Source organism: Squalius cephalus (assembly GCF_949319135.1).
Source record: "Squalius cephalus genome assembly, chromosome: 18".
NCBI lineage: Eukaryota > Metazoa > Chordata > Actinopteri > Cypriniformes > Leuciscidae > Squalius > Squalius cephalus.
This window is the reverse complement of record NC_137139.1, coordinates 981,231-1,001,737: the sequence shown is the minus strand read 5'-3', so window position 1 is coordinate 1,001,737 and position 20,507 is coordinate 981,231. Positions and strand designations below refer to the sequence as shown.

The following is a 20,507-nucleotide window of genomic DNA, read 5'->3' as shown; positions in this document are numbered from 1 at the left end:
TTGACAGAAAAGGTAGATTCGAGATCGGCCTGTAATTGACTAATTCTGTAGGATCAAGTTGCGTTTTTTTAACAAGCGGTTTAATCATAGCCAGCTTAAAGTTTTTTTTTTTTTTTTTACTATCCCTTTTTTAAACTATCCCTTTAATCAGATTCATGTACTTTACGTCGTCTTGTGACGCTGTGAGGAATAATAATAGTGTAATAGTAATAATAATAATCCTGGAAAAATTTACCTCAGAAGTGTTGGTTTCAGTTTCATTTCGAGGAGCAATGGATCCAGCTGAAGATTGTGAATAGTAAGTTCTTTATTCTTAAGTGCTTTGTTCTAATCGCGATAGTGTCTGTAAACCGCAAGAAGTTGTGTCTATGTGTGAATGAACAGCACAGATGAGCGCTGTTGTTTACCACAGGCACTTACAACATGCTATTTTTACATGAACATGAACACATCTACTTTAGCTTTTCACAAACTATATTGCTATACTGAGATGAGTAAAAACTGACTGAAATATGTTGAAATAAAATGTCTTTGTATATGCAACGTATTAAACTGCAAATTAACATTGATATGCCCTGTATTAATATATCATAAAAACAATATGTTACAGACGAAATATTAATGTTTAAACAAGATTTCGTTAACTAGTTTTGGATAATTATAAAGTTTTTACAGTAAAATAGACTACTGCCACATCAAATAAGCTTTTGTTCGCCAATTTCTGCTCATATGCAGTTTTGTCAAAAATAAAGTATATTGAATTATCAACGAAGATGTTATTATAGTGTTTGTTCCAATTCAAACTAATGAATCCTTAACTTTGAAATACATATGATAAAATGTATGCTTTTTAAAAAGAAAGATTACACTTAAAATATTGTTAAAATTGTAATTGTTGTTGATTTACATGTGAAAACTATTTAAAATATTTAATAAAATAGCAAAAAATATATTTACAAGGTAGATGTAAACAAAATCTTAATATGTCAATATAAACCTTCTTATTCAATTATTTATAATTGTGTTTTATTAGTGACAAATTTGGGGAGAGGATAAATATTCCAAAACTTTATGAAAATACAGTAGGAGAATTAACTTCACAATTACTAGAAATGTTTAATTTTGATATTAGACAATTTGCATGCATACAACATATGTGGAAAAAGACCACAAATGTTTTCTAAACAAAACATTTCTAGATGTTTCCAACTCTAACTTTGAACCCATTCTCTAGAATTGCCCAAATAGCATATTTGAACAGGATTTGTTTCCAGGTATGACTGTATACTCAAAATGTGCTTTTGACTTTCATTTATATTTGGATTATAATGTTAACTATTATTCTAAATAAATTAAAAGCAATATATACATATCCCATGCATATTGCATTTCTAAACAAACAGTGTGTCATGATTCCTGTCTTGTGTTCCCCTTGTCTGCGTACACATCACACAGCAGGAAGCGCCCGCGCCCTCAGATCACTTGGACGTGGTTGTTTTATAAGAGGTAAAAACGATATAAATACTGTTCGTTTTTTCACACAAACCGCTCGTTTCGTGTCTTAGGCCATCAGTGTGTACTTACGATGGGGAATTGTTTAATTTGGACGATGGGGAATTGTTTTCATTTGGACTCTGTGCATGCTCTTTGAGACCGTGACCATAGACCTGCATGATATGACTGTCAGACAAGAACGGTTTGACCTAAAAATATCAAAATTGAAACTACTGCGGAAAAAAAGACACCTACATCTTGGATGCCCTTCAGGTAAGCTAAAACAAACCAAAATTTAATTTCAAAGTGAACTATCCCTTTAAACTTGATGATTTTATCGAGCTGATGTGGGCGTTGACAGGTTTGCATGGATTGCCTCAGATCATTTGCGTTTCAATAGCGCACACTCTCAGTAGGCATGTTCACATTAGTAGATAATGAGTTGCCATGAGAACGACTGACATCTTTCTCTTTTCATACAAATTACATAAACAGAGAATATTTGTTTTCTTTTTGAATTAGATAATTTAAAAGTAGACACTTAAATAAATATAAAGACACTGTATATTGCTCTTGCCTGTGTGACTAGTAATCGTTGAGTTTTGTTTAAGTTTAGAGACGTGCTCCAGAAAAAAGGTTCACGGAGAGGCAGAAAGCACACCCTGTTTATTTATTTTCTTTCTTTATTTATGTATTTCATTTCATTTTGCATTATTATATACTGTCTTCAAGTCTTTCCACACATTTTACAAGGTTAAAACATAGAACACTACAGCTTTGAAAAGACATGGTTGCACTGAAGAAAGTGTGGACATGTCATAAGTCAGTTTCTCAGTTGTTTTTGTTCAGTCTGACGAGAGAAACTGAAGAATCAGGATAGATACCAAGTCCACAATAGAGGGGTTCAGTGAATGTGGTGTTGAATGTGTGTAAGTGTGTGAGTGTGTGTGTGTCAGAAACGCTGTAGAAGGACAGAGTGCCAGCTGACCAGTCCATATATACTCCTACTCTATTAGAGGGAGGTGACGGGCAAGGTATGTAATTGTTCTTATTGTTGTGCCAGGCACTAAATCTGTCATAGGAGTAGTCCAGACTCCAAGACTTCTCGTTGCATCCAAACACACAGTCATCATTCTCGCCTTTTCTGCTGATTCCTTTATATGCTACTGATATATAAGCGCCCTTCCCGCTCCATTCAGCCTCCCAGTAGCAGCGTCCAGTCAGACACTCCTGACACAGAACCTGAGAACATTTATCAAATCTCTCTGAATGATAAGGATATGGCTGATTTTCTTTTAAAGATGTCACCTTTGTGTTCTCTTCAGACAAAAAGAAACGAGTATCTGCTGTATTTGGATCCAGTGTGAGATCACAGGCATCTGAACACAAGAACAGCAATTAGAAACTAAAACTACAATAACGATGTGTGTCTGTAAAAAAGAAAGAAACAAAGAGTACCTACATTTCTGCAGCCCTGGTGTGATTCTAAAGTGTTCATTGTGGTCCAGACTAAAGGAACACACATAATGACAGAAAAGGGTTATGATTAGTTAAATGAGTCTATCTATCTATCGATCTGCACCAGGCAACACTTCGGCTGTTATTTGTCTGGTACAGAGTACACATGCAAACATTTTGCAAGATATTGCTAGTTTGTGAAAACTGTATGAAAAAGCAAGAGCAGACTTAAGTACATTCCATATGGCTTTGTAACTATTATGAATAAGATGTCTACCATTGTCCTTATACTGTAAATTATTTCACTTATGTTCAACATACTTGAGCTTTTCCAGTGTGCAAATTGGATCATTCAGTCTCTCACAGAGTAACTTGACTCCTAATTTTCCAGGGTGATTGTAGCTCAGATCCAGCTCTTTCAGGTGTGAAGTTGACCTCAGAGCTGAAGCCAGATAACAACATCCGACCTCTGTCACCATACAGCCAGATAATCTTCAAAAACAAAGTAATTTGATTTTGAATTGGGCACCAACATTTCCCCTTTGCCCTTTTTATGATGGGTTTGACCATGACCTTGTAACTTACTTTAGATGTTATGTTTGTATTCAATTTGTGCCTACTTTTGAGTCCAAAAAATTAAAGGTTTTTAATACTTTTAAGTACCTCAGTATCTCCAGGGGACAGTTTGCAGTCTTCAGTGCTTCAGAGACCAGCTTCACTCCTGAATTATGTAGGTCATTGTTACTCAGGTCCAGCTCTCTAAGGAGGGACTTTGAAGATTGCAGAGCTGAAGTCACAATTTCACAGCATTGACCAGTGATGTTTGAGTAAGTAAGACTGAAAGACAATGAAATACAATTTTATAAGAGAATAAATTCCTATCCTGACTCTTTTATCTAACTTGTATTGATATATAAAGTATAATTAAGGCGAGCCACTACAGGTGAATAGAGTAAAATTTAAAAAAAATAGATATCACCATGAAACTTCCTCAGTTGATTACTTACAGAAGTATATAAAAAAAACGTATTACAAGTTTTTGTAATTTTTGTAATTTGTAATTTTGTAAATAATTTTGTAATTTATATTTTCGGTAGATAGATCTGAACATATGATAAAGCCAGGTGCATTTTTTTTTCATTTTGTTTACACACAAGATGAAAAAAAAAATTCAGAGGGATTTCAGGATATATGCTTTCATTACCTAGGAAATCAAAATATACTGTCCATAGCCCTAAAAAAAAAAAAAATCACCATATTTTTTTTTAAATTAAAATGTCACATAAATCAGGCCAGGAATGATTTATTAACAAATCCCTCTGAAAATATCTTCAGAATACTGCTAAGTGTATAACTGGAAAGTTTGGTGTACATAGGCTGAGATGTTTGTTTGGACCCAAGCACAAAACTAGCCCAAGTTCACGGCGAGGCCATGTCTTGCCTTAATAATTTACTATACTACTGACAAATACTACTGTATTTGTTAGTGTTTCTTTACTACTATTTCTTAAGCACAGTCTATGACGGAGCCTGTTGGTCAGTATTCCATAATGGGATCTTTTTTATTTGCTTTATCCATCATGTTCATATTATATTTGGTTGATTTTAGATTTTCTTGTTTTTTACTTTAGTGTAAACTTCATAGGAAGCCTGCACATTTGAGGACTGCTCTTAACCTGTTAAGCTTCACCAGTGCGTGGGCGCACTGAAGCGTTTTTTTATTTATATAGTTCAAAGTTACTATCAGATTTAATGTTATACCTTGACAAACTATACATCATTAAAAAGATATAATACTCAAGTTTCAGTATTTGACCACTATTGTATTCTGAGAAACTTATAGTGACAGTTATGTCTTAATTTGTGTCAGGAGTTATGAAATGAAAAAATGAGTCGATACCTTTAATATGAATTATGCGCGTCAGCCGCTTCCATTCATAAAAAACTCCCGTGCTGTCGTCATGACAGCGATACACAAAACAACGTCCTTCAGGGCTTTTAGCTCAAAAATGTGCAAACTTGGAGAAATATTGATATATTCTCATAGATTCACGTCATATTTCTAAAGACAGGAATAATATTTATTGAATTTATACCCAAATGCGTCGATGTAATCATTATGATCGCTTCTTACTGAGATGTGCAGTGTTTTCAATTCATACCAATAGCCTGAGGGCGCTATATGCACAAAAAATAATCCATATATGGGACATGAAGAAGAGCCATAATCATGTGACATTCCAGGACGTCACTGCTACACACAAAGCTACAGAGATCGCTGTAATATGCAGATAAAAGATGTTTTGAAGACAATAAACATGTTTGCTATGATATTTGATTTGCCTGTGTTCTTCAAGCCATGCCAGGTATTTTATATTTTGTATTATATTTATAATGTAATGCTAATCGATATAGACTTTATCATCGTGCATAAAACTATAAATGTTTTCTGTCTGATTTTTTTTTATCTGAAGCCAAATTATATCACAGAAGATTATTTAAAACACTCGATTGCGTTATGAAGTAAGTTTGGAGCACAAACATGGTTTTAATCTCATAAATGGTCGTGTATTGATGGTGTGCTAAGCTAACATGCTAGCTAGCCCAGGTGCACCTGCCACCAGGGGTTATTCTTTTATGAATTTTGTTCTAAATAAGAATGCTTACTGATATGTTTTAGTGCATTTGACCACTATTTAGTGCACTTCAAATGTGAAGTGAGAACTTTGATAAAAGAAATTAGGGATTAAAACCCTGTGAATAGCCAGTCGTTAGTAACTATAATGCAGACAAAAGAAATGCATATTTCGAGCCATAACCAGGCTGGAGAGGTGTGAATGTGTGCAGGGGGAGACTGAGACTGAATGGGGCTCGTTTGCACCACAAAACAATAGAGACAAAAGTCTGAATGGATGCTTAGAAGACGACTAAACATCAGTAGCATTTTTAGAGTAGCCTAATCAAAATAAAGTCATGACATGATCTTGAAAAACATTTAACTAAATACAGATTTTTAGACTTATTATCTTCATATTTTAAATATAACATGGTCAGACATGTGGCTTTAGCTGTAGTGCATTTCTAGATTGCTCCAGTGCCAACTTCAATTTTATTTTCATTAATATGTTTCATAAAAAAAAAAATTCTAATAACTTTACAAAACTTTGAAGCTATTTAAAAAAAAAAAATCATTATGACAATAATTAATTCTACATTTACAATAAACTACCAGGTGTCAGCTTTCAAATGAGATCATACTTGTGCTTTTAGTGCAAAGGGTTCATGAACTGTATCTGATTCAGTTTGGGTATGTCATTTCTGGGGATTTTTCAAAAGTGGGGTTGCAGCTTAACAGGTTAAGGAAAGATTTTAATGCAAGTATTGTTAATATCTGTCTTGTTATTGCATTGATTTACACATATAACTCATTAACTGACAAGCTTGGAACAAATGCACAAGGTTTCTAGCTCTGGACACTCTCTGGACACTGCTAGCACAAAGGAAACTCTGGCCTTCATTATTTTCAGGCCCACACATGAAACAAATATCAAATACATATTGGAATGTTCATATCAGAAAAAGAAGGACAATGAGAAGAGCCTTCTGTGTGTGCTCTCATCATTTTATCATTTGCTGGCTTTTGCCTTTTTGATTTCTCTTTACAAGTGTTCTAAGTTAAACAAAGATTCAGGTCAGTCGAAGTGTTTACAAACTGTTGCCTGGTGGCACATCAACAGTACACATTTTATGGTCTTTCTGATTTGGCACATCCACTTCAGGAGCCCATTCTTCGTACATCTTCATACTCGGTTATATGGATTTTACTGTTGACATTTGACATGATCGAGAGGATAAAAGCGTCTGCTAAATGAATAAATGTAAATGTAAATGTAAAACAGGTTTACCAAATAAGCCAGGCTTGTTTCAGTTAGCCTTATATATTACAAATTTAACATAGCTCAAGCTCAGTCACTCTGGCATCTTGGGCTGGGACACTAACCTGGTTCAGGGCAGGCGTACCGAATATTACATCTAAAAAGTTTTTTTTTTTTTTTTTTTTTTATCAGAATTTAAAATCATTCAATTTAATAAGGTACCATGAAGAGATTCAGGTGCGCTCAAGTCACACCCCAGTCACCAATCAAACCTACAAAAACATAAGAAGAAAACAACCAGAACTACAACAACTGGTTCATTCCCAACAGGGGTTTAGTAAAACAACTGTGAATGTAAGCTAGCAAATCTTTAATCATCCACTAGAGCAGGGGTTCCCAAACCTTTCCATTCCAGGAACCACCTAGACAAGAATAATCTATCTCAAGACCCACCAAAATAATTTTAAAGCATGAATGTGGGGTGGGAGGCGTTCTCTTTAGAGCAGTTTTTTCCTTGTCATAGTATGAATGACAAATAAGTTTAACTGCAATACAAACATATGGTACATTATCAAAAATGTTGAGAATTTAAATAGCAGCCTAATGGCTGTTGAAATAATGTGAAGAATACTGAATAGTTTTTGTCTGCTGCCTCAACTGATTTACCCAGACATGGCAGAACAAATTTAAAGACATTACAAAGATTAAGTAAGCTTAATCTTAACCAAAGGTTTGATATGACAAAAAATCAGAATATAAATAAAATAATAGACTAATCATTTTTTTGAACAGTAGACCCAGGACCTAGATTTTCAATACTAATATTTATCCTGCGAGTGTTGTTAAACTCATCGTGTTGTTCAGCGCAGAAAATGCTTTTGTGCTCGTGTGTGTACATGTGAAATACTTAATACATTTATACTTTCCTTGCAAAATGGAACGCAAACAACGCACTTTTACGACGACCATATCTCTGAAAGACAACAGTGCTGTGTTGAACAGACGACAGAGATTAATGCGTTTCCCAAAAGCATCATATGCCTAAGTAGATCGTAGTACCATTGCCACCAATGGTCTCTACAATCAACTTAGCTCACGATGCTATTCGGAAACGCAGCCCACACTTGAATCAGCCTTTCGTGACATTTGAATTCTCCGATGTAATGCGATCTCATGCAGAATGCAGAGCATTGATTGGAGTAAATGAGTTTCTTCTAGTTAATAATACGCACCGAACCGCTTAATGAACCGAGCTGCTGTGAGATGCTGAAATTTGTTATCACGCGTATAGTCGCACTGCTTGTATGTGGATATCATTCATGAAACGTAAATTTAGCTACAGCCAATAGTGACTGATGGAGAACCCTCTACGTCAACGGGCCTTTCCACACAGAGGGGATTAATTGCAAAAAGCAAAGACCTGGGTGAATCAAAACTACGGAAGTATGATGAACAGTACATAAAATACAGATTCACGTGCATCACACTTAATAACGAACCACGTCCACAGTGTTTTGGACGTTCTGAGGTGCTTGCAAATGACAGTTAGAAACCTGTGAAACTAATACATCACTTACAAACCAAAGACCTGACATTAAAAGATAAACTGGTTGACTTTTTTCGCTGTAAAGAATCAGGGTTAACAAATCAAAAACAAATTATGACTAGCCAAACTACTGTGGCAGTCAAAGCGCTTACTGCTTCATATGAGGTGGCGTATTTAGTTGCCAAGGTTAGAAAGCTTCATTCAATTGCAGAGAACCTCATTCGTACAGCAGCAATGGCCATCTGTAGAACTATGTTTGGAGATAAGTTTGCCAGTGACATTGAACAAATTCCACTTTCAGACAACACTAGAAAAGCCGCTGTATCACTGAGATGGCCACCAAAGTCAAATGTCAACTAATTTATAGAATAAGGAATGGAAACAATTGTGGTAACACTTTCTTTCACAGCAAAATCCCCAGAGATAAATTAACTTTGCTTAGAGAACATTTGGTCCCTCTCTACAGAGAATTAAAACAACTCTGAATTAGAGTTAAAGATAATGAATCAGTTGTAGTTCTTGTTTTTCTCTTTTTTCTGTCCTTGTTGTTTCTCTTTCCTTCAGTCAAGTCAAGTCAAGTCACCTTTATTTATATAGCATTTTTTACAATACAGATTGTATCAAAGCAGCTTCACAGTGATAACATGAAAATAATACAACAAAGTTTGTTTCTAGAAGAAAATTGCGTGAACCTTAAGTAAGGCAGATCAATAATATTGTTGAATTTTAATGTCCCCAACTAAGCAAGCCAAAAGCCAAGGCAACAGTGGCAAGGAACCAAAACTCCATCAGTGACAGAATGGAGAAAAAAACCTTGTGAGAACCCAGGCACAGTCGGGGGCCAGTCCTCCTCTGGCCAACGAGCGATTATGATCCAGGCAGCATTACAGGTCAGAAGTCAGATCGGATCAGAACATTCAGAATATTATCCAGTTCCATCTGGTTGGAAGTCGGAGTCATCACGCCGGTATGGAGACGGGTTTGTTGAGGATCAGTGCCGATGGCTGTCTCATCGTCAGCTGTCAGTGCCGTCGGCTGTCGGCTGTTAGCGTGCCATCTGTGCGCTCTTTATTTATTTATTTATTTTTTATTTATTTTTTTGCGCACGCTCGCGCCTTTTACGGGTCCATCAAACAACTTAGGTGAGTAAGATCAGTCAACAAACACGGTAAGTCATGTCATCTTCTCCTCTTATTGTTACTCGCACCTACTTGCAACGTGTTTAGCATAGCCTTATCTGTCAGCACAGGATTTACATGTGATAAATGCAGGGAGATAGTAAAGCTGACGGGGAAAATTTCAGAACTAGAGACACGCATCCAAGCTTTAATCGAGGTTAATTGTAGCTACTGGTTTTAGATACTGCTTTGGATGCGACTAGCTTAGTGAACTCTTTACATTGTTCGGTTCCGGCTGAAGTAGAGCCTGTGCAGCAGGGCAATTGGGTGACCGTGAGACGCTGTAGTCGCGGGACAAAACAGCGCTCTTCCTTTCCGATTACAACATCAAATAGATTCTCCTCACTCAGTGAAACACCCACTGTGAATCCTGTTGAATGTGCCCTAGTTATTGGCGATTCTATTACATGGAACGTGAAAATAGAGACACCAGCAATGTTCCCTTTAAGCTGCGCGCATGCGGGGACGCGCAGACTAATTGAAGGTCCCACGCTGCACAAGTTCAGACCGCGCAGACGACATGCATCCACTCAGCAATGGCAAAACGAAAAGATGAAACATCTCTGCAACAGCCTAAAAAAAAGGTTTGTTTGACTTTCAAACAAGAATGGCTAAATGCAATAGTTCAAATGGATACAAGCGATGGCCCTGATAAATTGGTTAAATTGTCTGAAATATTTAGTTACGGAGCTAATGGGATTGTGTGCAAAATTTGCTCAGAAGCTAAAATCAAAGGAGAGTTTTCCACCCAGAGAGTGGAAACTTGACTACCTAAAACGCCACTTAACACAAAAATGTCACATTGATGCTGTGAAACAAAGCATTGTAGGCTACAATAGAAAGCATGGAACTGCGATTAGCCAGCTTCTCTGAGACTCGAGAGAATCTAGAGAAAAACGTTCCGACCTCGCCAATAAGAGCAAGGCAAACTCTGAACAAATCAAAATATTGATCGATAACGTGCTACTTGCCATTAAAATGAACGCGTCGACGCTATCTGTTCAAGAAATTCATAATCATCTGGCAAAATATGTAAGCCTTCCCGACAGCTGAAGAAGTAAAATTTGAATTTGTGGAGTCAATTAATGCAGTTGTACAAGCTGAGACTATGGAAGACGTAAGAAATGCCAATGTTCACACGCTGATAGTCGACAAAAGCACAGACATTACAGTACATAAAATGCTAGTTCTTTACATTAAGTTTAGAGAACAAAATCAATTCACATACATGTTTTATAGGCTACATTATTAATAAAAACATAGTAATAATGCATGCATTTAAAGGGTTAGTTCGCCCATTTAAGACATGAAGTTGTATGCAATCCTTACCAGCACTATAGTGCATACACACTGACCCACTCTGTGGTCACCTCCCTGGTCAGAGTTCTGGCCGCTGGAAGTTTTTCAAGAAAGTAGCCCCGTTTAGTTTCCGGGGCCTCAAAACTGTGCGTTTTTACGTGAAAAAATTATATGCGTTTCAAAGCTTGATTAATTTACATCACAAAAAACACTCCAGACAAAATTCATACCTCAGTTTTTAATTGGCACTATTTTCTTTCCATTTCTATCAATCCGCGCTGCTGTCAACGTCAACAGTGCGCACGTTCCGATCAGCTGTTCCATAGTGTTTACACAATCGAATGACAACGACGTAAAAAGTAGAAAATGAACAATGGTGCGAACTTGTAAATTCCCAGGTTGTGACCACAAGAATGTGCCGGGATCACTGTTCAGATTCCATCGTTTTCCTGTTTCGGATATAGCTAATATGAGACAGCTTTGGCTGGTTGCCATACTCTGCGGGAGCTAAAATATCCAGAATCAAGGATTTTCGTGTGTGCAGTGCTCACTTCAGCGAAGACGATTACATCCCCAACCAAGGAGAAAAAAAAAAAAAACAGATTTTAAAGAGTTTTGCTGTACCAGTACCACGGGTAAGCTCTATTTACTAACTTTATGATCCCATGTCTAAACTGTACGGTAAACAAGCTGATGTTTAGACTCCAGTGGAAATCACGTGAAAAGAGGTCTAATATAAAAACAGTATATAGGGATATAGGTACAATTTGCTGAGAAAACTATTTGGATGTAATGCAGACAGACCTGTAATGCAGTTGGCCTCCTCGTCAATCGATAGGTTTTGCATCTGTGGCATGAGTTCCCATTCGTGGCAGCAATAGCTTCTGTTGGCATAACTTGACAATTTGAACAAGTGCACCACCATTTGTCGTTCATCCTGGCTCTTGCTACAGCTGTGGGCCCAGCATCAACTTGGACAACTTCATCTCTGTCCTCTCGCTCTCTCTCTTCCCGTTCTATCTCCATCTGCTGAAGTTCGGCATCGGTATACTCCGGTTCATAAAGGTATCCCTTTGGCGTTGTGCTAAAATTACTTAAATCATCATCTGTTCCGTCTGACATTGTGCTAAAATTGGTTTCATCATCAGAAGTTTCGTAGTCAGACATGTTGTCAGCGAGTCGCGCTATCAACAGCTGATCGGAACGTGCGCAATGTTGACGTTGACAGCAGCGCGGATTGATAGAAATGGAAAGAAAATAGTGCCGATTAAAAACTGAGGTATGAATTTTGTCTGGAGTGTTTTTTGTGATGTAAATTAATCAAGCTTTGAAACGCATATAATTTTTTCACGTAAAAACGCACAGTTTTGAGGCCCCGGAAACTAAATGGGACTACTTTCTTGAAAAACTTCCAGCGGCCAGAACTCTGACCAGGGAGGTGACCACAGAGTGGGTCAGTGTGTATGCACTATAGTGCTGGTAAGGATTGCATACAACTTCATGTCTTAAATGGGCGAACTATCCCTTTAATGTGTTTGACTGCAATATTTATACTTTTTGCTGAAATATACATTTTTATATCATTTTATATATTGTATCATGTTTAAATATTGTGGTTAATTATATGACTAAAGCTTTACACTTAATTTAAAAGGTTAAGTTACTGTAACAAGGTCTGTAGTCACTGAAAGAAAATAGGTGGATAATATTTTATTATTGTGGTGCATCTTTGTTTTCAGATGTTGTTTTGAGAGAGGTTCCAAATCTCCACAGACCTGCACAACCAGTCAAGAGAGCAATGAAGCACTGTTACACTAAAAGTTGTTAAAACTGTTAAAACAGTTTGTGTATCTTTTTAATCCAATCTGGTTTAATAAAATGTGTTTGGTTAAAAATATTGAACATTTATTATTACTATACTGTAAAATGTGTTGAACATTTAATAAGATTTACTAATATTCAATCAAACTATAGCCCATTAGGTAATGGCAACATGCTCTTTTTGTGACAATTTAAGATTTTTGATGAAATTGCTCACAGTTTAAAGGTTTGCGCTCAGAAATTTTTTTATTTGCTCAGCACAGTAAAAAATTCGAGGGAACATTGGACACCAGCCACCATAGTCACATGTTTGCCGGGGGCCAGAGCGTCTGACATCAAAGCAAATTTAAAAGTGCTGGCTAATGCTAATCGTAAATTCTCTAAGATTATTATTCATGTCGGCACAAATGATGTTCAACTCCGCCAGTCTGAGATCACCAAAATTAATGTAAAAGAGGTGTGTGAACTTGCAAGTACGATTTCAGGCACTGTAATTTGCTCTGGCCCCCTTCCTGTTCGCAGGAGTGATGAGATACTTAGTAGATTGTCCTCACTCAATGGCTGGTTGTCTAAGTGGTGTCCGCAAAAAAAATGCTGTAATTTATAGTAATATTTTTAGAATTAGTCTAGTCTAGTTTCAAATATAATTCTTTTGAAGTGTTGCTGCTTAATATAGCAATATCTAGTGTAAATTAGGGCTGCAACTAACGATTATTTTGATAATCGATTAATCGGACGATTATTTTTACGATTAATCGATTAATCGGTTTATGTACTTATATTTTAGTTTTAGCCATTTTTTCCCCAAGTAAATTATTAACAAAGGGTCTTTATCATTCAACATAGACTTTTTAGAGATTTTAACCATTTTGCATTGTCATATCCTCATCAAAAACATACTTGGAGTTGTGTTTTATTATGTGTTAGTAATCCTTTGTCGAACTCTTCTGCAATCAAAACACTGACCCATAGGTACTCTAGTAAATTTCACAAAGGAGATTTCAAATGTTTTCACCATGGCAGTCCTTAGGGCTCCTAAAGTAAAGTAGTTTAACATCCCGAACAAAGCTTATTAAGGAATCTTGCAGAACATATTTTCACGAAGAATAAGAATAAAGAATACAGTTGCAGTAAATTGCATTTTATTTTATTTTTTCCTGTAAACACACAGCTTATACCTGGGAAACAGCTTTATAGCTTATGCTGTGAAATCAATCAGAAAGTTGAAAGTAGCTTTTTTTGGTAAATTTATGGTAAACTTTCGTTCCTACCAAAACATTAGTTCTGAGTAAAAATAATGAATTGCAGAGTTTAACCATCATAGAGTTAAAGTGTATCATTTGCTTGTGACAAGTCCTGTCAGTTTAACAGAGAGCCCCGGCCGCGCGCGCGCGCACTCACCCAAGCGCTGTCTTGCTCTCTCTCTCTCCCTCGCGCATATTAATCAAAATCAATTGATACGATGGTGTCGGAAAAAAAAAAACTCTCCAGTGATGAAATGTTTTCTTTGTTGACAATTCTTGTGCGATATCCTAAACTGCCGAATGCTGCTTCGTTCGATTAGTTTCATCTTCCGCTTTTTTCTTTTTCTTTCTCGAGCTGCCATCTCGCTGAATGCTGCAGAGACCATAGGCAGAGACGCTGTGCGGGAAGCACGTGACATAAAACAAGGCCAGCTATTGGCTATTCGCTACTTCTCCTGCTGTACTGGCTGAGTAAAACCTCCGGTGGATCATTACTGCCACACTTTGGTCACCGCAGATTTAAAATATGCACGAAATGAGCCGCTTACGGCAAATAAAAGTTATTTAGCAACTAATCGATGACTAAATTAGTTGACAACTATTTTAATAATCGATTTTAATCGATTAAATCGATTAGTTGTTTCAGCTCTAGTGTAAATGATAAATCATGTTTGAGATTTGTGCTGGCTACTGTATACAGGCCACCAGGGCACCATACAGATTTTATCAAAGAATTTGCTGACTTTCTATCAGAGTTAGTACTGGTTCCAGATAAAGTCATAATTGTTGGTGATTTTAATATACATGTAGATAACAAAAAGATGCATTGGGATTGGCATTTAAAGACATTCTTAACTCTATTGGAGTTAGACAATACATGTCAGGACCTACTCATTGTTGTAATCATACTCTAGATCTAATATTATCACATGGAATAGATGTTGATGCCGTTGAAATTCTGCAGCAGAGCGATGACATCTCAGATCATTATCTGGTATTGTGTAAACTTAATTTAGCCAAGGCTGCAAAGCCGACTCCGTGTTTCAAATATGTTAGACCTATCACATCTGCCACTAAAGATTGCTTTATTAATAATCTTCCTGATCAGTTTCATCATCTCAGCATCCCAGATAGCTTAGAAGAACTTGATATTGCGACAGAAACTTTTAACTCTCTCTTTTCCAGCACTTTAGACACAGTTTCTCCGTTGCGCTTAAAGAAGATTAAAGAAAATAGTCCAACGCCGTGGTACAACGAGCACACTCGGGCCCTTAAGAGAGCAGCCAGAAAAATGGAGTGCGACTGGAAGAAAACAAAACTAGAGGTATTTTGCATTTCATGGAAAGAGAGCTCAATTGCATACAGAGAGGCTTTAAAAGCTGCTCGATCTGCTTATTTTTCAACCCTATTAGAAGAAAATAAACAAAATCCTAGGTATTTATTTGAAACAGTGGCTAAACTAACGAAAAATAAATCTTCAAGCCCAGAAGTTTCCAAGCAGCACAGCAGTAATGACTTTATGAACTTCTTTACTTATAAGATTGATAATATCAGGGAGAAAATTATAACCATGCAATCGTCTACTACAGTATCGCATCAGGGAGTGCATTGTAGTCTCCCTGAGGAAAAATTATGACATTATGACGCCAACATGTATGTTAGACCCTATACCGACTAAGGTACTGAAAGAGATGCTTCCAGAGGTCATACATCCTCTTCTTAATATCATTAATTCATCTTTGTCTCTAGGATACGTACCAAAAACTTTTAAGCTGGCTATGATTAAACCGCTTGTTAAAAAAACGCAAATTGATCCTACAGAATTAGTCAATTACAGGCCGATCTCGAATCTACCTTTTCTGTCAAAGATACTAGAAAAGGCAGTATCCTCACAACTGTGTTCCTTTCTTGAAAGAAATTATATCTGCAAGGATTTTCAGTCAGGATTTAGACCGTACCATAGTACTGAGACTGCTCTCGTTAGAGTCACAAATGATTTGCTCTTATCATCCGATCGTGGTTGTATCTCTCTATTAGTGTTACTCGATCTTAGTGCTGCATTTGACACCATTGACCACAACATTCTTTTAAATAGACTCGAAAATGTTGGCATTAGTGGAATTGCATTAGCATGGTTTAAATCAGGGTTCACCAATCTCGGCCCTGGAGGGCCGATGTCCTGCAGAGTTTAGCTCCAACCCAAATTAAACACACCTGAACCAGCTAATCAAGGTCTCACTAGGCATACTAGAAACTTTCAAACAGGTGTGTTGGAGCTGGTTGGAGCAAAACTCTGCAGGACAGCGGCCCTCCAGGACCGAGATTGGTGAACCCTGGTTTAAATCATACTTATCTGACAGTTTGTTGCAGTAAATGAAGAGATGTCTCATCGATCACAAGTTCAGTATGGCGTACCACAAGGCTCAGTACTAGGACCGTTGCTGTTCACTCTGTACTGTAATGCTACCATTAGGAGATATCATTAGGAAACATGGAATTAGTTTTCACTGTTATGCTGATGATTCTCAGCTCTATATTTCTTCACGCCCTGACGAAACCTACCAATTCACAAAATTAACGGAATGCATAGCTGATATAAAAAATTGGATGACTAGTAATTTCCTACTACTTAATTCTGAAAAAAAAAAACAGATTCTAATTATTGGACAAAAAACTTCCTCACGTAATAGTCTTGAATACTGTCTAACACTTGATGGCTGCTCTGTTAAGTCTTCGTCGTCGTTTATACCAATCTTTCATTTGAAAGTCACGTGTCTAGGATCTGTAAAACCGCATTTTCCATCTTAAAAATATCTAAATTACGTCATATGCTCTCATTGACAAATGCGGAACAATTAGTTCATGCGTTCATGACCTCAAGGCTAGATTATTGTAATGCTCTACTGGGTGGTTGCCCTGCACGCTTACTAATCAAATTACAGCTGGTCCAAAACGCAGCAGCTCGAGTTCTTACCAGAACCAGGAAGTATGACCATATTAGCCCGGTTCTGTCAACACTGCACTGGCTCCCTATTAAACATCGTATACATTTTTAAATTTTGCTGATTACTTACAAAGCACTAAATGGTTTAGCTCTGCAGTACTTGAGCGAGCTCTTAACGCATTATAGTCCTTCACGTCTATTGCGATCTCAAAATTCCGGCCAGTTGATAATACCTAGAATATCAAAATCGACTGCTGGCAGTAGATCCTTCTCCTATTTAGCAACAAAACTCTGGAACAGTCTTCCTAACATTGTCCGGGAAGCAGACACACTCTGTCAGTTCAAAACTAGACTAAAAACACATCTTTTTGACCTAGCATACACATAACACATTATAGACTTCTATAATTCAATGTTAGGCTGCATAGATTAGGTCAGCCGGAACCGGGAATACTTCCCATAAATCCTGATGTACTCGTTACATCATAAGAAGAATGGCATCTATGCTAATATTGGTCTCTCTGTTTATCCCGAGGTTTACCGCAGTCCGCCGGATCCAGGCCGTATCCAGATCCGATGAAGGACCTGTGCCTGGACGAGACGACAGCGCAGTCCTGAAATGTCCACTAGGCTCTTCCCTGTGAAGGCCTCCTTCCCTCTCTTTACCTCTCTACAGATAAAGCGTTGTCTGGATATTTCCAGTTCGCGAGGCTGTATTATTAATTTCAAGGCCAGACAAGTTGTATGTTGAGGGTTGATTTGTAGGAAAGGACTACACGACTACACGTATTATTCAAATGCTCACACCTATAGACTGAACTCGTAATACGCATGTGCACGCCATCAGAGTTCTCACTGGTTCACGTTTTTGAAGTTTGCGCAGAAAGAACTGAAGAGTTTTCTGTTAAAACGGTGTCGTGTTAGTGGCCCCTAAGTTAATTCGGCCGTAAATTAAATGATTCTGATGATAGCTTGCCAACATTTGTGTCGCCAACACTCATCACACAGAATCGGTGCTTGTGGCACTTTCCATAAGGACCCCTAATGTCAGTATTGACATCATTTCAAAAGTGACTGACAGAAAGGGAACAACTCAGTTACTATCGTAACCCTAGTATCCTTATGGAGGGAACGGAGACATTATCTCCCTTCTGCCACAACCCTGAACCACCTGCTAAATGCCGGGCCTCCGACACGGCTCCTCAGCACAAATCTGAATGAGTGAGTGCATGCTGACATATTAAATACAAATATGTCTGGGTGAGTGCATGAAAATTCTGCTCGAGGTGATTGGGCACGTCTCTATTTTTCTCCATCAGGGAACAAGGGTTATGCCAGTAACCGAGACGTTTCTATTGCTTTTATATTTCTATTGCATTATGATTGAAAGCAGTATCAATAATGGCAAAAATATGATGTGCAGTCAAGTTTGGGTGTGTGTGTATGCTGTTTAAATGAGTGTTCTCACCGATACGTTTGTTGTGACTCGCAGAGTTTTGACGAGTTGTAGTTTGACGACTTGATATTATTTCTTATTCAAAAGTGCCAACTAATTCCAATCCCTAATGCCAAAATGTTTTCTTTGTTCACCAAGTAATTTACTGGTCAGGCATTATTGTTAACTCGCAAGACAGTAAGGAGAAAATGACAACTTGATGGATAATTTAAATATATTCTGTAATCACATTTTGGTAATGTATTAATTCCACCATCACATCTGAGCGCGAAAAGCTGCTTGTGTAGTTTCAAGATATAAAAATAATTAATACAATAATAATTTAATTGTTCATATGTGTTTATTCTTGTTAGAAGTTTTTTTTTTACTTATTATGGACACAAATTAATCATGACAAATCAAATTAATTGTAATTGTACTAATTATACCACTGATGAAAATAAGCTGATACCAAGGTATTTTAGGCCTAAAATTCTAACATAATTTTTCATGAAAAATCATGATTGTATTTATTTATTTTTCGAAAGTAAGGTTAATGTAAGCAGCTTCTTGCAATACTCTCCTAAATGCGTAATAAAACCTAAGTGCAAACATTACCGCTTTAATGACCGTCCTTTATTTTTCAGTGCATTTGTTTTACAATATATGGCTATTACTGTAATGGGATTAATATTATAACTATTATTATGTAGTAGTGTAATGTAGACAAACACAAATAAAAGAGGTTTGAATTTTTCTTTGTTTAATTTGCACACTGAATATGGGTTGGAGCTTTTAATTGTGAACTCTCAAAGTGCACCAGATTGATGAATTTAACATTAAAATGCACAAAATTTTATCACGGGGGGTCATGATAAATCAGCACCCCAAACGCCCCTAGAAGGCCCGAGGTCCACCCACCACAGATTTAAGACAAATTCTGTGAGAAACACTGGTATTGCTATTCAGTGCAGTTTATTGCTTGTTTTTTGGATTAATCACTGTGGAGTGTAGTTCAAATGTATTAATAGGTGACCATTTGGTTTTTATTTAATCTGTTAACTCTCACTCCTTCCTGCTCGCTCATTAGTTTGGGGGTGGGGGGCGTTCAGGGACCTGGATATTGGATAGGGGGCGCTGGCCCAAAAAAGGTTGAGAACCACTGTCTTAATGGGTCTGTGGCAACTGGACTCTGAACCACAACACCAGAATTTAAGTGTTCAAAGAACTCCACAAAACACATCTGGATTATCATGCCCATAAATAATATTTGTTTTGTTGGCTATGGCTATATGGGTCATTTTTAGTTACACTGATATGATTAACAATTCATTACTCCCACCCAACAGCACCATGTTTTAATAATTTGTTTCCTCATTTTCATTACAGCGAACACACAATTAACTATATAATAATTAGTTAGCCTACCTGGTTTAGTAAATCGTGCATGGCCACGTAATAATTCGTTCCCTTGTTTTAATAAAACGAGAGAATTAATTACTTCAACAACGTGGCCATGATTTACTAAAACCAGAGAACAAATTTAATTTGTGGCCATGATTTAGCGTGGTGCAACCCGGTCACACTAAATGCGTCTCTATGGCACGCATTGTGTTTATCGTGCAATTTCTACGCAAAAATGAGTTTTTACGTGCATATGATACGCATGGGTAGGTTTAGTAGTGGTGTGGGGTACGTATGTATTATGCATTTGGATAGGATTAGTGTTGTGGGATGCGTGTGTATTACACGCAATAAAGTGTGAATAAGTGCGAAAACTGTGTATATCATATGCATGTCAAAACTCATTTTAGCGTATAAAGAGCGGGGTACAACACAATAGCTACCTTACCTATTTATCTCATTTATTATCGTAGGCCTATAGCTCACCTTTTGCTGCATTATGTTTGAGCGAGCGGAGCAGATTCTTCAGAAAGGCGCTCTCCGCTCTGGAGGAAATATAACCGCTCTGCTCACATGCTACATGTGCGTTCCGTGTGCACGTGTGATGCTGATGTTGTGCGATGTTAATCACGCGGTGCCCGAGTGCATTTGACCAGCATAAACTTGGCATATGTCAGACTGACTGGCTGGTCGCCGGTCATGGACGATCACATGAAAATCGGCCAATTCTGGTCACAAGCTGATCAATCGGTGCATCTCTAGTTCAAACCCTGCTTCATCTAGTCTTACCATTGTGCCTTTGCTGATTT

General features: G+C 37.3%; 1 protein-coding gene across 1 annotated transcript in view; it reads right to left on the bottom strand.

The window, feature by feature from the left end:
* Positions 1–2,169: 2,169 nt before the first annotated feature.
* Positions 2,170–20,507, bottom strand: part of LOC307145519 (NLR family CARD domain-containing protein 3-like) — a 35,765-nt gene continuing 17,427 nt past the window's right edge. Inside the window, exons 4-7 of the mRNA XM_079848761.1 lie at positions 3,616–3,789; positions 3,274–3,444; positions 2,957–3,003; positions 2,170–2,873 (exon numbers count right to left, since the gene is read on the bottom strand). Of these exons, the coding sequence (XP_079704887.1) occupies positions 2,326–2,873; positions 2,957–3,003; positions 3,274–3,444; positions 3,616–3,789 (940 nt within the window). The 3' untranslated portion in view covers positions 2,170–2,325. The remainder of the gene's footprint in view (positions 2,874–2,956; positions 3,004–3,273; positions 3,445–3,615; positions 3,790–20,507) is intronic.